The 18,133-nt window shown below is 34.1% G+C and overlaps 1 protein-coding gene across 2 annotated transcripts in view; it reads right to left on the bottom strand.

Moving 5' to 3' along the window:
- Positions 1 to 18,133, bottom strand: part of LOC150104576 (F-box only protein 7-like) — a 429,110-nt gene that overhangs the window by 33,469 nt on the left and 377,508 nt on the right. For both annotated transcript variants that reach the window (XM_090395788.1, XM_090395787.1), the window contains exon 10: positions 15,267 to 15,432. In XM_090395788.1, coding sequence (XP_090251914.1) covers positions 15,267 to 15,432 — 166 coding nt within the window. The remainder of the gene's footprint in view (positions 1 to 15,266; positions 15,433 to 18,133) is intronic.

Below are 18,133 nucleotides of genomic sequence, written 5' to 3'. Positions count from 1 at the left end.
TTCTCAAAAATCTACACCAGATACTGATAGTTCGGTAATTAGACACATCAGTTTTTGCACCACCCTTGTACAATGGAACTATCATACATTCCTTCCATTACTGTGGTATCATTCCTAAGCTGAGACTCAAGTTATTCAAAGATGTGAAAGGCCTAGCCAATTCGACTGAACATTCTTACTTTAACAAGTAGGCTGATATTCCATCCGTCCCTATAGACAAATTCTTATCAAGGTTATGCAACAGCTCTTCAACCTAATTTTCATGAACCTCTAACTCTTCATCCAATAAACCTGGTTGATATATCTTAGCAAAGTCAGCATTCATTAACTGAACAATCTCATTAGATTCCAACACTCAAGTACCATCTGTATTCAATAAAGTTATTCTTTCACATTCATTCTTTCTTTTGCTTGCGGAATAACGATAAAATTCTTTTGGATTGTCTTTAGCTAGCATGGCCAGCCAATTTCTTTTCAAACTCCGATTTAGCTTTCCACACAATACTCGTTATTTTTCTGGCCTGAGTTTTATATATTTCATAACACCTCTCATTCTCACAATATTCTTTCTACATCGTCTTCTTCTTGTGGATCTCTTGCTTAATAAGGTTGCACATCCATTTCACTCCTAACCTATTTATTCTTCGAAAACTGCCTGATTTAAGCATTTTTTCAAAGATTCCCATGCACTGCTGACATTTTTCCCATTCAGTAATTGATATCATAGGATTAAAGATAATATTCTCCTAAGTTGATCATAATTTCCAGGTTTGTAGATCAGCATGCAACCTGTTTTAATCAGAGCATCAATACGATCAGATACTTCCCAAGAAAGCACAGCATGATGACTGTTACCAATTGATGGTAAAACAGCATTCTTAACAGAGACCTCTTCTGACGCTATGAACAAATCCAACACTCTTTGACATCAAGTTCCTTCTTTCATATGCTGCTTGAAAAAGTTGTCTCACAACAATTCATTACATTCCTCTTCTTTCTTATCATGAGATTTCTCTTCTATCCAGTCAATGTTTGGAAAATTAAAGTCACCCATAATGATCATTCATTTGGTACCCATAAGGTTAAACTGGTGATGCATTTATTCATCTCCTGCAACCGAGCCACCAGGTCTGTAGCAACACCCCACCATATATTTCATTCTATTAACTTCCACTTCACACCAGATAGACTCAAACTCACTGCTACATGGGAGATTGTTACCATAATTTTTTTCTTGTGTTTCTACCCTAACTGGACTTAAGTCCAAAAGATATATTTTGGTGATTACATCATATTTTTTTATTATTCAGTTACATAAAACACTGAAATAATAGTTCCCGACAAGTTTCGTAAATTGTAGGATTTACATCTTCAGGGGGTAAATAGTATAACTTAAGATGTAAATCCTACGATTTACGAAACTTGTCGGGAACTATTATTTCAGTGTTTTATATAACTGAATAATAAAAAAAAATGTGGTGTAATCACTGAAATATATCTTTTGAACCAATTAGCCACAGAAATCTACGCCTGGACTTAAGTCATTTGATATCATTAGTAGTACTCCTCCTCCTCTTCTATCTCTTCCTAAAAATAGTATACTCATTACACTCGATTCCATTTACCATATCCGATTCTGATAGCCAGGTTTCACTAATGCCAAAAATCTTAGACCATATCACATTCAATAAAGCAACAAATTCAGTCCCTTTGTTTCTAATGATCCAGGCATTTGTTTATAGATATAGACATAATAAATTACCACCTAGCCTATTCTTATAATTAGATATGCAATCTATTTGGTCTTGTTCTAGAATTTTCTCTTTTCTCTCCCCAGACATACATAAAAGGTCTGAATCCAAAGCATATTTTTCCACCTCTTTGCCACATACATAACCATGCTTGAAGACATTCATATCTTTATCACGTTTGCATTCCATAGCTGCATACTTTATCACACACATTTTCCCCATTCCTCCTTTGATGATCTAGTTTCCCTATAATAATAATAATAATAATAATAGTGAATTAGTTGATTTCATGAGAAGCAGGATCCTAAAAAAAACAATGGTTTTGTCCTACCATAAATCGATAGTTGTGTTCTCTACATGCAGTTTTATGTAGAGGATACAATTATGCTAAGAACATACAATTTATAGCTACAGAAGCCTATGTAGATACAATTAACTATCTAATTATAGTCCGTAGATTTTCATCTTATAAGCAAAGAAGCATATATTTGTAGATATATCTTTTCTCAATTTAACTAGACTCCGCACACACACACACACAGTATGTTAGCATATTTCACATATTTATAAGTCAGCATTTTTATTTATTTATTTTTAGTTTAGTTTTTCTAGTGTTGTGAAGTATGATTGGCTTATTTTATCTCAGAAGACCACATTGCCATGCAAGATAACCAGCATTACCAAAGGAATAACATCCTTAAGCCATTTTTTCATGACATAGTTAAATGGTTAAAAAATAACCTGAAACGTTACAAAACAAGAAGAAGACACTTACCACATCCAAAGCATATCTTTAATTCATGTCATTATAAAAGTCATTCATGTCCTAGATGAGTTTGTGACTCCATGGGGGGGGGGTCTTAGAATAATAACAAGAAGAAGATATTTATGAACTACTACAGCTTTCACTATTGGTAAATAAGTTAACTGGTTTCATAAGAAGTGCCAGCATTTTATTATTATGGTCGCCTCTATGGAATGAGAATACTCATCACAATATTTATACTTCTTGAACTTATTCAATGTTAGAGCATTCACAACCAACTCTATCAATCAATTCCAGTCACTCCTCACACTCTTACTAACCATACTCTTACAGAACCTCCATGGGTGACCCCAAGTTCTCCTTAATTATGCTGTAGCTCTTTCTCTTGTCTAACTCAGCTGTCAGTCTATTATAGAATGCGAGTAAATCACTAAGGCAGGTCATTAAGCACCTCCATAGCGCAATTGAAGAATGATGGTATATTGTGCCCCTCGATTGGAATAGGCCTAAGTTCGATTCTGGGAGGAATCTTTATCTGGACGATTTCAATCAAAGGTGAGTTAGCTGATCTCATACAGAGGTAGCAGGGTTTTTTCATCCCACATACAAACAAATCGGCCCTTCAGAACACATGCAATTTACAGATAAAAAAAAAAAACTAGTTGTGGTGGTGGGCGGTAGATGGCATTGATGGAGATGATTCGTAGTAGAGGTTCGGTGTAGTGGTTGAGACAGTTGTAAGAGTCCTCCCATGATGAGTCTTCGGACTCCTTGGAGGTATCAGGAATAAAAATAATAATATCTTTCACAAAGCTGTGCTATCCACCATAACATATATTCCATCCTCCCCATTTCCAAATTCTACCTTTAACCAACTTTCCCAATATCTTACCACTATGGCCAAGATACTAAATGGTAATTTGGCATTTCTATTTTGGGGCTGCCATTATGTAATGGAACTATTTTACCCTCTTTCCACTTCCTCAGAACCTTTGAAGAGCAGAGTTTCTGAGTAAACAGCTTGGTCAAAGGTGCTATCAGTTCTCCTGTGTCCTTGTAATGCACAAGTTGATATGCAATCCCAGCCAATGCTATTGTACACAGCTAGAAACAGCACATTGATATTTCTCAATATGCTGTGTACTAGTTGGTCAATCTCGGTTCAATATCAGCTTCTGTCACCTTGCCAAATGCAATATCTCTGAATGCTGAATTATTTCTTCTACTTCCGTCACTTTCCTACCATCAGCACTGATTAATGTTATCCTTCATAATCAATCAACCTCTTACTTGCTACATAGCAAAAGTCTTGAGAATTGCCTTCTGCATGCTTAGCTAATTTCTTCTCATGATCTGATTTAACCCTTCTAATCATGATAGTCACCCTTTTTTCGCCTGCATCTGCATTGTTCATTGGCATGCTCATTATTTTTTTTTTTATGCTACTCATCCTTTACATCCCACTGGGCTTATCCTCCTGACCCTGGATATGCATGCAGGCTGATACTGCATTCCTCAAACAATCACTGACCATTTCTCATACATTATTCACATTCTTCTCTTGAAGTTTCTTATGCCATGACATAGCTAAGGGTTCTTTCTAAGTTCATCATAATTGATAGCACATCATAATTCCACACAGACTTCTTCTTAACCGAGTATGCAATATTATTATTATTAAACACTCAGGGAGTAAAGGATTCATCAAGAGAAGTCATACATCACCAACATCCAGCTGTCATACCTTCTCTTTATGTCATCCATGCTATATGTACCACTATTTTAACAGGAAAACTGTTCCACTAACTCGCAGCTCTGCGAGAGAAAAATCGAGCTCTCACTTCTTTCTTAATTTTCTACAAACTTCCATGATGCCCCCTTGTCCTAGCTAGTCCTATCCCCGCCTTCCATATAATGAAAACTTTTATGAAATGATATCCTATAACACCCTCTCAAAAGTTTATAGACCTTTATATATCATCCCTCTTTCCTCCCTGCCTAGTAGTGACTACTGTCAACATGCTGTCAATCTATCCTTGTAATCTACATTCCATAATCCCGATATGATCTTCATACCTCCTTTTTTGCAGCCTTTCCCTGGCTTCTTTATCCCGTAAGAACTCAGGAGGCTGAATCTGTGCACAGCAATCTAAGTGAGGTCGTATATCAATGCTTTGTAGAGAGGCAAAATAACTTATATATCCTTATATGTCAATGTTTGTTTCAATGTCACAATTATCCTCTGAGTTGTATTTGCAATTCCTACTATGTGACTTTTGAAGTTCACCTTTCTACCCACTATAATGACTTAACTAGTGCTAAGTTCAGTATGAGAGAGGATATAAAAGGGTTGCTGGAAGAAGCAAGAGTGAAGAGTGAGAAAGTGAAAATCATAAGTATATTATCTTGATATGACAAAAACTAATTGAGAAGGGCTATGATGGCAAAAGATTCAATGAGTAGGCTGTATAGAAGGAATGGATGCGAGTTTTTGGATGTGTGGAGTGAGTTTGAGGGAAGATTGGATTTGTATAAGAATTCAGCACAATGGCATATACTTGAATGCATTTTGTCAGGGGTCTTGAAAAACTAATAACTGGCATGAAACCTAATACAGAGAATCAGAGAAACCAAATTATAATAGGAGGAATGGAGAGAATATGTATGTAAAAGTTAAAAGAGTTTGAAGCCATTTGGTGCAACATGGAATCTAACAAGATAAAATATATAGTGGGTTTACAGGCCTGGTGGATCAGCTGCTAGTGATGAAGAAATGCATCACTAAATAAAGACGATGGGTGCAACAAGACTAATTATAATGGGGAAACTTTAATTATCAAAACAATGATTGGGTAACATTGAAATCTCAGGAGAAGAATGAAACTGACTTTATTGAGCTGTTGCGAGACACTTTCTCAAGCAGTATATGACAGAAGGAACTCAATATCTAAGAGTGTTAGATTTCATTATAGTATCAGAGAATGCTTCATTTAAAGTGATCATGTGGTACTCACTTGGGAAGTGGCTAAGTTTATGAATGTTCCATTCAGGAAAGGTTACATGCTGAACTACGAAGCAGGATGTGACCAACTGAGGAGTATATTGAATTCAGCACAATGGTATTGGTTGACTGATGGGAAGAATATCGACAGTGCATGGCAAGCATTTAAAAAATACTTAAATGATGCAATATCAGAAAGTTCTGAGAGTCTGAAGAATAAATAAGGTAGGAGAAAAATATATGTGTAATCTTATCAAGAAAGAGATTTGTAAGAAAAGGATTATGTGGAAGTGCATAAGGATGTCTGTTATGAAAATTATTAGCCACAGGCCAGAAGAGTCCTAACTGTTGTATGGAGAACTAAATCTGAGTATGAAAAAACAGGCTCTGCAAGCTATAGGTAACCCCCAAAGAATTCTATCGATATGCTGAACTGGCATATCGATAGAATTGATGGAAAAACTGTTCAGCTGAACTGGCTATTCCTTTAACCAGGCTATATATTTTGAGTCTCAGAACAGGGAAGATTCTGCAGGAGTGGAAAGCAGCATGATAATCACATTACACAAGCAAAGACCAATGTACCCAACTATCGACCAATCAATATCTTGGGAGTGGTGGTAAAGATTTTGGAAAAGTTGGTCAGGGTACGCATTCAGAAATGGATTGACAGAGAATCTCTACTTGGCCATGAGCAGCATGGGTTTACTACGGGAAGGTCATGTTTTAGCAACTTGCTCACATTTTATAATAATGTTACCACTGAGCTAGACAAGGGAAATAGACACACCATGATACTTTTGGATTTTGCTAAGGCTTTTGACAAAATACAGCATGGAAGACTGTTGCATAAATTGGAGAATATGGGTCTGGATTATAAAATATTAGCATTGTGAGTGCAAAATTTAAGGTGACCAGTGGTGAACCACAAGGATCAGTTCTTGGTCCACTGTTATTCAATCTGTACATTAAATATTGGGAATTTCGACACGACTATAACTTCAGTCACGGAAAGATTTATACTCTTAAAACAACATAGCAAGGACTTTAAAGTTATAAGAGACATTTGCAAATTAAAAGATTGGTGCGACGAAGATTTAATGAAACATTGTAAACATTTGCACTTAAAACTGAGCGACAATCAAGGTTCCGACAATCGCGATATTGATGGTATGACTTTATTTGAGGAATTAAAAATTTTGCAGTGTTTCATTAAAAAAGAGTCGGCTCCTCAGGATGTTTTAAATTATATAGATGAAAATAAATTAACTGACACATTTCCGAATACTGCGATTGTGATGTGTATTTATTTAATATTATCAATATCCGTAGCATCCGGGAAAAGAAGTTTTTCAAACCTGAAACTAATAAAAAATTATTTGCGGTCAACAATGTCTGGAGAGCATCTAAAGGATTTTTCAATTATATCAATTGAAAATAATATTATGGATTTGTTAGACATTAAAGATATTATTAAAAATTTTGTGGCGGCTAAAGCAAGACGGATTAATATGTAAAATAAATCTACATTAATACTAATTGTTATATACTTAAAAGCATATATCCGAATTATCTTTGCTATGTAATATTTCTTTTTACATTAAAACTAGGGGGCTCCCCCCCCCCCCCCCCAGAGTTCCGGATGGGTAGACCGGTTCTCCTTGAATTCTGATGACTCAAACTTTGAAAACTTGAAGGGGGGGGGTGCAGTGCACCCGGGCCCCACAATCGAGTGGGCACAGTCAGTACACATTTGCGGAAATGTATTTTTTATTTTTTTTCTTCTTCTAATTTTGCTTATAACTAAAGGGATTTCATTGACAGGATTTTAGGGCCCCCTGTAATAATAATATCTCTGTGTTTCTCTATTATATTAGGGTTTTTGCTTAACCCTTTTGATGCGTTTATGCAGTGTATAAAAATTAACAAACACAATTTCATTTTTTACTCTAAAATGCCTGATTCATCATTAGTTTTTTCTAATCTGTTACACATTTATATCATTTGGCTCGTTATCGAAACTGTTGAAAAAATATTTATTATATTCTTTATATATGGTTAGTCTAGAGCAGGGGTGGACAGTCCTTAACATGTCTGCCAAATGTGGCATGCCAATGACTTTTTTTTTCTTGGCACTGCAAAATTTTTAATTCCTCAAATAAAGTCATACCATCAATATCGCGATTGTCGGAACCTTGATTGTCGCTCAGTTTTAAGTGCAAATGTTTACAATGTTTCATTAAATCTTCGTCGCACCAATCTTTTAATTTGCAAATGTCTCTTATAACTTTAAAGTCCTTGCTATGTTGTTTTAAGAGTATAAATCTTTCCGTGACTGAAGTTATAGTCGTGTCGAAAATCGCAAAGAAAAAATTTATTTAAAAATTTTGTTTAGGATCATGTGTTGCCTCATCTAATGCTTCGTAACCAAACATTTTTGTTTTTGTTCTTTTGTGAATGTCTCGAAATAGGATCAGCATTAAGATCATTTGCTACTTCTTTTGCAGATTTAATAATATTTTCAAAATATTGGTCTGTTCGGCGAGTATTTAATTCTTCTATAACATAATCAAGATTTTCTGTAATTTTTCCTATATCAAATGTCGGATTCTGCATTATTTTGCTTGCAACATTTACGAGACTTAAGATTTCGTACCAAACATGAACAGAGCAAATAAATTTAAACGAATAAATCTTTGAAATTAAGTTGTCTGCCTGAACTCTAGAATCGATATCTTTAGTTTCATCTTTCGTAATATCAAAAAGAGCCTAGTAAATTTCCTTGATATTATTTTTAAGTGGGTTTATTGCTTCTACTCTACTTTCCTACCTAGTAGCGGAAAGTGGTTTCAAATTTAAAACATGAATGTTTTTTTAATATAGCCCAACGCGTCACAGATATTCAAAAATAATTATATAATTCCTGTATTACCCCCAAAAAATTTACAGTTTCATGGATATCTAAGTTGCATCATTGACTACCAAATTTAATGAATGAGCAACACACGGAATAAAAAAAGCTCTTGAATTTATTTCAAGGATTTTTTTCTACAGTCCGTTATGTTTTCCTTGCTTATTTGAACCGTTATCATAAGCTTGGCTGCGTAAATCCGAAATGTTAATATTCAATAATTTTAAATACTTTTTTGTAAATTGAAATAGTCCTTGCCCAGTGGTATCTTCTACAGATTGAAAATTAAAAAAATGTTCATGAATTTCTGCTATATTCGTATCTTTATTTTGATTAATAAATCTAATAACAATTGATAATTGCTCTGTGTGGCTCATATCAAGAGTAGTATCAAGAATTAATGAATAATATTTCACCTCTTTAACCATTTCTAAAATTTTTTGTTTTATAGCTTCAGAAATTATACAGATGATTTCATTTTGTATTTTATCACCTAAATAATGAGCAATGTTCCTTTTTTGTGATGTTTGGATGCGATGCAAGTGTTCTGCCATTATCGAATCAAATTTAGTGACAGTTTCTACTAACTTTAAAAAATGCCGTTATAATTTTCAAAAAGTTTTTGTGAAAAAGCTCTAAAAGCTATACACTGTCTTGATGCATATTGTATTATGTAGATTAACCGTTCTATAACAGATTGCCAATATTTTTTCTCAGTTTCGTATAATCTTTGTTGTGTGCAATCAATAATGCATTTCTTAATCCATGACATTTTAAGTTCACTGTATTTTGAACAGTTTTTAATGTGCGCGGAACTTGTCTCATGTATTTTTAGTATATGACTCAAATGTTGCCAATCGTTACAACCGTATTCGTTAGTAAGTTGGAAATTTTGACTACCAAATATTTTGCAATAATAACAGAAAACCGAATTTCGAGATTCTGAATAAACTAAATAACTTCGTAAAAGTTTTTCTCCATTTGCTAAAGTTCGATAATAGTATGAATCGGAAACCCTGCGGCCAGATTTATCTTTGGGAAATTCTTTATTAACTACTTGACGTGGGCACTGGTCAACTAAACAATCTCTAGCTTTGGTAGTTATATGATTCAGCCAAGTACCTGGATCATTAACATTAAAATTTAAAGTAAAATTTGAAGTTTCGTGTTTCGCTGAATCGGAATCCAATATTTCTTCTGTTGCAACTTCTGTAGACAGTTCAGTTTCATTTTCGCATGTAACATTTGTTTCTTCATAGTTATCTTGTGTCCTCTCTTTTTCTGTAGTAGAGCTACACGGAGTACTTGCTTTGTCCGAACTTTCTGTTTGTCGTTTTTTATGTGGTCCTGATGTTAAAAATTTATTCAGCGATCCAGCCAATTTATGTTCCAATTGTACTCACTGCAATTGTCTTTTCCTATTTTGTGCACCAGATAACTTCTTTGGCTTTTTTCCGACATCTAAGGGTTAACACACTTGGTTAGACTTTAAAATAAGGAGAGCGTTAAAGTTGTCCACCAAAATAAATAATAATTTCTGAAATTTTTCCTTAAATTTATTTATTAACCCCTTAACCGACTATTATTTTTAAGGTGAATGGCCCCAAGGCTGACTATTTTTTTTATTATTACAGAATTTGATTTTTCAGATGTTTTGAATAATAAATATGCTTACATTTTTAGGTATTTTTTGAAAATTAACATGTAGAGATATTAGCCACTGATTGATTTCTCAGTGATATTTATTTAATATTTTTTACATTCTGGTAATTGTTTAATAATTAAGACATTTCTAGAATATTAAAATTATTTATTAAAGAAATTAGTAAAGGGACCCCAACTCTAATGTCTTCCAACCAGAACAAGAAGAAATATATAAATAAATCTCGTATTGAAAATTATTTATTTTCTTGACATCTACCCAACATAACATAAAAATCTTTTGTTTTCAAAATAAAATAATTAACTAAAATGAAACAATTTAACTGATTTTCAAACTTAGTAAAAATATAATAGATGTACTTACTTTACGTGAATAATAATCCAAATTCACAAAAAATTTACTAAACAACAATAAATACATTTTATAAAACAAAAGGCAACCGCACAATAACACCGTTACTGCAACGCACAAAATGAAATGATGCAAAAATACACTAAAAAAGTATCAAGAAAGGGCCAATTGCAGTATGTGTAAACAAAGATCATCTAAAGGGTTTTATAGCTCATAAATAACCTATGTTTATTAATTTAATTCGAGCTGCGTCAGCCTGACGTGCCGATAGTCTATCCTGCATACATACGGGATTTTTAGCTATGGTCCCTCAGGTGATTAATATGTTTATAATTTATAACCTATTATCTTTAAAATTTTATTTGTCTATCAAAAATCTAAAAATAAGTACACAATTAAAATCAAAGTCAAATTGTCCAAAGTCACTTAAACACAGAATACACAATACACTTATGTTTCACGTTCAAAAGTGAAATAGCTCAAAAAAAATGTAAGTAGCATGTATTTGGATAGATGCTATTTCTAAATTCGAAGCGGAATTTAAGAAAACGAACATCGTAATGTACACCTATGTTTCGCACTAAATATTTTTGGATCGGTTTCTGAAACTTCAGATATCCTTAAAGGAGCTTGGTAATAATTTTCATTATTACCAAGCTCCTTTTCAAAATAATAATAATAATAATAATAATAAATAAAAATATATTTCATTGTAAATGTCTGTTTTATATATAATAATAATATAATAATAAATAAAAATATATTTCATTGTAAATGTCTGTTTTATTTGAATTTAGATGTACATTTAAACAAAAAAATATGATTTATTTTTAATAGAATAAAATTTATAAAGATACTATACATTTTTACTTAATATAAATAATTTATCTGATAGGAGTGAAATTGGTTATTTCTATATCTACTATATTGCTCTCTTTTGTGTGTTTTATAAATCCGGTCTTTAACCAATGATCCATACTTAACAATTTGAAAGCTAAAAAAATTACCATATTTACTCGACTATAACTCGCGCTTTTTTCCCAAAATGAAAGCTAAAAAATCGTGCTGCGAGATATATGTGGGGATTTTCGGAAACTAAAGTTTTTCAGAAAAAAAAACTGAAAATGGGTATGACTTGCCAAGAAGCTTCTATTATCCATCACTTCTGCCCTCAAGAGCAGTTTCCTTGTGTGCAATCAAAGTTATCTACCCAAATAGAGTCATCTTCTTTCCCATTATATCAAGCAAAAATTACCAGTAATTTAAGACTTGAGATATGTAATGGGCAATCCTTGACAAATTACTAAAGAGAAGTGAAAGATGTGCGCGATTGTAGGCCAGTATAACAGAGAAAAAGCCATTATTAAGAAGTGCATATGATCGGTGCGGTATTAACAAAAGATCGCGCTACCCAAACAAAACAAGCTGACAATTGAATTGAAATGCTAATTCTCTTAAACCAATTTCCATAATATCTGAAATGCATTCACTATATATTTCTTAGTTTTAATGTGTTCATGATGGGGGAGGGGGGGTAGTGTCAAGCAAAACCATATGTTGCACCTGCTGTATATAGCAGTTTCTGTTGGAGGGAAGATATAATTCATTAGTTAGTGTTTATATTCCCAGTTGTCTGTAATTGCACTATTTGTTGAGAAATATATTACACAGTCTGCAACTGTGAACCTTCCAGTGACATGATACAACTAATTAGTTTCATGTTTCTGCAGTATAATGGCTGTTGGGGGGGGGATAGCATATTGTTTACTACAGGGAGCGAATTATTGCTCAAATGCGAAATTCGGGGCGATAGAGACTCGCAATTTGAGTAGGAGAATTCATGCATAATATAATTTAATATATATATTTATATATAGACTATAAAAGTTTATGAAATTCACATCGTATCTAATAAGTGGGTTCTAAAATGTTTAGTTTTAGTATGTATGGCTATAATTTTTTTATTAATAAAATATAATAAGCACATATTTAACTGTCAATAGGAAATGGCACTTCATTTATTTGGTAAACTAAACGCTGTATTTTTGTAAAATATCTTGTTGCTGTAATACAGCTGAACGAGCGCTCTTATTTGATTTACAATGTAAATGTTGTATATTACAACAATAAATTACAGAAAAATGAGCTAGATATCAGGCTGAAAGACAAAATAAGGATAGAAAATATAAGAAAAGAAACAAACTGATGGATATAGAGAAAATAATTTTTAAACAAAAATGGAGATGTGCAGGATATGCTGCACAGATGAACAGACAATCACTCAGTGGCATCCATATCAACAGAGAAAAATAGAGACAAATAGGATATGCTTAGAACCCAAGATGTTTATAAAAAAAGAGCTTAAAAAATAGAAAAGCGAAATAATGGACATAGAAAAAGAAACAAAAAGGTTACCTTAAGTGTACTTTTGTGTGAAATCTTAGCATCTTAAAATTAATATGGAATGCTTACATCACAGGAATAATAGCTGGTATGTGAAAATGCACATAGAAAGAAAACTCAGGTCCAAAAAATACAGCTTCCATTATCTTGCAATTAGGTGATTTCCCATTTCATAATTTGCATTATGAAATGGAAAATCATATTTGTTATAATTATTATTCAACCTCCACTGAATCAACAGCTCACTGCAGGAAATTCTCCATCACACACATCATATCATAACTCGAATGTATTTACTGTCACCACACTTCCAGGCAATGCATTCCAACCACCTATAACTCTCCACTTAAAAAACTTAATCTTCATCCCTTTGCTCACAAATCTCTTTATAAAATTGCCAGAGATGGCCTCTTGTTCTCACCAACCTCCCTCCCTCCATCTTTACCCATTCTATGAAAAATCTGATCCCATTAATCTGGTAATAACCTACCAATTTATATATCTTGATCATGTCCCCCTTCCGTCCACTAGACTCTGCAATTTGCATTCCCTCAATCTGCCTTCATACTCTATATTCCAGAGACCAGAAACCACATTAGTTAATCATCAATGAACCCTCTCCAACACCTTTGGAACACAGTGACCAAATGTGTATACATTAATCCATATGCAGTCTGATCAAAGTCTTACACAACAGAATCATAATATCCTTACTCCTACATGTCAGTGTTCTCTGTATGATTGCTATAATGTGCTGTGCTGTCTTCACAATTTTAGCAAAATGTCCCCAAAATATCAGGTTATTATCCACCAAGATCCCCAGATCCCTCATCACCTCCATCTTTTGTAAGATATCCCCACCTATAGTATATTCTGCATCTCTGCTCCCCAAACTTACAATTTGCTATGTTGAACTGGTAGCCACATTTATTCTCCCATTCAGAAAGTCTATTCCAGTTGCAAGGGTCTTCCCAAATTTGCAGCATCATCTGAAAACAATTTAGATCGCCAACAAAGCCTTCTAATTATCATTTACATACAAATTAAACAGTAATGGCCCCAAAACAGACCCTTGTGTCATACCACCGCTAGTGACTTTCCTCTTCTGGGATATTGCTCCCCCATACACAACTTGCTGATACCTATTAGACAGCAAATCTCCAATCAAGTGCACTAATCTACTATCCAACCACCATCTGTTCCAGTTTAATTATCAGCTTGTCATGTAGCAATCTATCAAAAGCTTTAGCAAAATCGTATGCATCCCCTTAGTCCAATGTGCCTGTCACCTTGTTATAGTAAGCAGACTGCTAAAACATGATCTTCCTTTAACAAACCTATGCTGTCTGCCAAAGAGAATGCTGTCATCAACCTAATTCTGAATGCTGCTCCTCACTAGCCTCTCTAACATCTTTATCACAACTCCAGACAAACAGATTGACCTGTAATTTGAAACATTAGTCATATACTCCGTTATAAAATGGAACGATGTTGCCCTCTTTCCACTCTTTTGGAACTTCTGCAAATCTAAGACATACGATAAGAGCTAAGTTAAAGCTGTTGTTAATTCCCTGGAACATTCTCTCAAGACATACAGCAATATATCAAGTCCTAGGGCTTTGCTGTCATCAAGTTTTACTCAAATTCCTACTTTACCTCCTGCTCACTTATCATCAGTGGCTCCTCCTCCTCCTCTTCCCTTCCCACTGCTCTCAAGTTCTGCATGATGTTATTTTTATGAGGATGTAATACCTTTATAAATTACTCATATCTCTACTATACCCTCCTCAGCAGTTATAATTTTACCATTCTGTTCAACCATTATCATCCTTCCATAACCATTCTTTCTTCTACTGACTACATATCAAAAAAACTTCCTAAAATTTCTTCTGGCTTCATTAGCTAACTGCTATTCATTAGTTAACTGCTATTCAAGAGTAAGCAAGAGAGATAAGTTGCTTGGGTAAGGGCAGCAAAAAATCTCTCTTGCTTACTCTTTATACCCCTTGTACAAATGACTATTACCACCCCCATCTTATGTTGCCTCCAAAATTACTTCTTCTTCGAAACTGCATGTTTTTTTATCATATTTTTATCATAGCATTATACTTGTTAGTAAGGATATATGCTTTGCATTATGGGGTACCAAGGCAAATAATGTGAAATCATTAGTCTCTATATACAAGTAGCCCAGTCGTGAAGTTACTTCACATGCAAAATCGTATGCATATATTATACTTGGATAAAGAATAAAACCAATAATATAATTTCTTGACATTTTTAATTTATAGTATAACCAAATGAAAAAACTTTCAATATAATTATAAATAATACATACAAGAAACGGAATAATTAAAGAGGGAGGAAGTAGTAATAGCAAATTAACAGATAAATAAGTTGAGAAACATCTCTGTACATACCTACACGTAAATCAGGATATCTATCAAAGTCACCCCCTAATAATCTTGGAGGCCACCAGGATGGAGGATGAGAGGGAAACTGTTGATGAAATCTGGGAATCAAAAACGTTGACTGTGCACACATTTTCTTGAGTTGCATTTTCTGTACATATTTTTCTTTGTACAACTAATCATATAAGAGTATAAGAAACATTAGTCTTTCATAAATATTTCATCATCATTATTATTATTACTTCCACAGAACAAAAATCATCATGGAAGATCATATTGTACCTTAAACTCATTCACACTTTTCATAATCTCAAAACATCCTTCAGCATTTTATTCGATCTCTCTCTCTCTCTCTCTCATTTCTTTCTTTATCAAATTTATCATTTAGTAGCAGTACTAGGTCAACAGAAGTTCAGCTTTTGTATTTTCTGAATTTGTTAACATCTCTAATTTTCATGAAAGCAGATATAATGCGCTCCTTAACTAAGTCAAGAGTTCGATAAATCTGTCAATAGCGGACTTTAAATATTGGGGGAAAAAAAACAAAAAAAACATGAAAGATACAACTAAGTCCCCCTTAAATAAAATCCATGCACTAAACAGAATATCCTAGTCATCAAGATGTTCACAAAGACACAATTTTCCTGAAGAGGGAATTGTGTCTTTGTGAATTACTACTAATGTGAACTAATACTAATGTCTGTCTTGTTCTGATCTCATTAGAGAGAAAAAAAAGTCTGTGAGTGTGGAAAACACAGTTATTATTATTTGAGACCTCCAGGGAGTCATACACTATGAAAAAAGGACAGACATCACACAAAAAAGCTGTCACACCTTCTCTTCAAATCATTCCCACTACAGGCAAACTGTTACACTGTTTCTTACTGTTCTAACAAGAGAAAATGTAGCTATTATTCCTTTCCTAAGTGCACACAAACCTAAAATCCATAGATACTCCTGTGTTATCTTCTGGCCTAACATACATTGGTGTCCAAAAGCTAAGGATGAATTACATTTTTCCCTGTATCAGAAAAAATTTTCACGACCACGGACAAATGTGGACATGAATTTATTGCCTGCATACTAATAAATTATATTACACAAAAAATGTGTTATAAATTTCATACAATTAAATTGTAATATGTTTTTGGCAAAAGTTACACATTTCATAAGGATGCAGCTAAGGAATTAATGTAAAGGGCTTAAAGAAAACTATGCAGACAGACATTTTAGTATGGAATATATCCACCACGAACTGCGATGAAGCACTAACAATGTCGTACCATGCTTAGCACCAAGTGATTCGGGAGTTCTTGAGGCAAACTGGTCCACTCATACTTCAGGGTAAGGATAAAGCTTTGTTTGTATTCTGGAGGAAAATTTTGAGCAATAGGGAGCAATTTGGGATGCAATAGGGAGGCACATTACTGTGCTTCCCTATTGCATCCCAAAAGTGTGTATGGGGTAGAGATCTTGGCAGCATGATGGCCACTCGAATCGATTAATATCTTCAGTCTCCATAAGTATTTCCACTGTTCATGTATAATGGGGTGTGACATTGTCACCCATAAAAGCGAATTCTTTGCCTACAGCACCATGGTACAATGAAGAACTTCGTTGCAATACTTTTCAGAAGTCATAGTTGTTTTTCCCAGCACTTGTAGCTCGGTGCATCTATTAAGCATAATGCTTCTCCACACCATGACCCTTCACACCAACACATCTATACCTTTAAGAACAGTCTCTCAATGGTAAGCAGTACCACTCTCACACAAGTTCAAGTTTTGTCAAGAATCGAAGGAAAGACTAAAATGACTGTCATCTGTAAAGAGTATATTAGCCTACCAGTGTCTTGTCCAATTTTTAAGGATACAATACCACTGAAAACATGCTCTACAATAACATGTTGATAAAGGGATGCAGACTCCAGCCCTTAAGGCATATATTCCTAGTTGTCACAGGTGTCTTGCCACAGTTTGTTGAGATATTCACATGCCTAAGCTTGAATGGAGTCAACTTGCAAGCTGACCTGCCATAGTGTATCGATTATATTTGGCTGTAATAACCAAGCATCTCTCTCTTCATGTCCATGGTAAAGCAATGGAGACCTCTTGGCAAATGTCTGGAATACATTCCATTGACTTGAAACACTGCCCAGAGCCTGGATACTCTATGTAAGATTCCATCTGTGGCAATATCAATAATTCTGCAGCCTTCTTCAAGCTTTCCAATAATTCTCCCCCATGTGAAATCATCTAGATGATGTCTTTGAGACATTATAAGACATCCAAGTTTGCAACTTTATTCCTTCATGAAAAGAGCTTCTTTCAAACATAATTTGCTTAGCACAGCCTTATATCCTGTTGAGTGCTACAAGTAAATCCCTTTTGCATATGATTCGAAATTTTGGACGTGTACCTGCTTTCTACTCGAAATCAAGAGAAATAGCATTCGTTATTAAGTTTTGGACACCAGTATATAGCAAAAAATTTCATCAGATGATATTCTATAACAACCATTTAGAAGTTAATAGACCTCCTTCATGTCATCCCTCCCTCTCTCTCTCTCTCTCTCTCCGTTTTTCACATACTCTCAATCTGCCCTCCCAATAAAATAATACTTATATCTTTTCTTTGCATCCTTTCAACAGTTCTCTGTCTATCTCTGAACTCAGGAGACCAAATCTGCACATACACCAGTCCAAATAACTGCTGCAGTTGTATCTAGGCCTTGTAAAGAGGCAAAGTGACTTCAAATATCCTTACAAGTCAAGGTTCATTTCAACATTGCAATTATCTTCTAGGTTATATTTGCAATTTCTGCTATGTGACCTTCAAACTTCAAATGCCTATTCACAATAATTCAAACATCCCTAG

The sequence above is a fragment of the Typopeltis vanoorti genome, chromosome 7, assembly GCF_054136105.1.
Source record: "Typopeltis vanoorti isolate ZY-2024b chromosome 7, IOZ_Tvanoo_1.0, whole genome shotgun sequence".
In the NCBI taxonomy this organism is placed as follows: Eukaryota; Metazoa; Arthropoda; class Arachnida; order Uropygi; family Thelyphonidae; genus Typopeltis; species Typopeltis vanoorti.
Note: the sequence above shows the minus strand (reverse complement) of the source record. Positions and strands in the feature narration are given on the sequence as shown.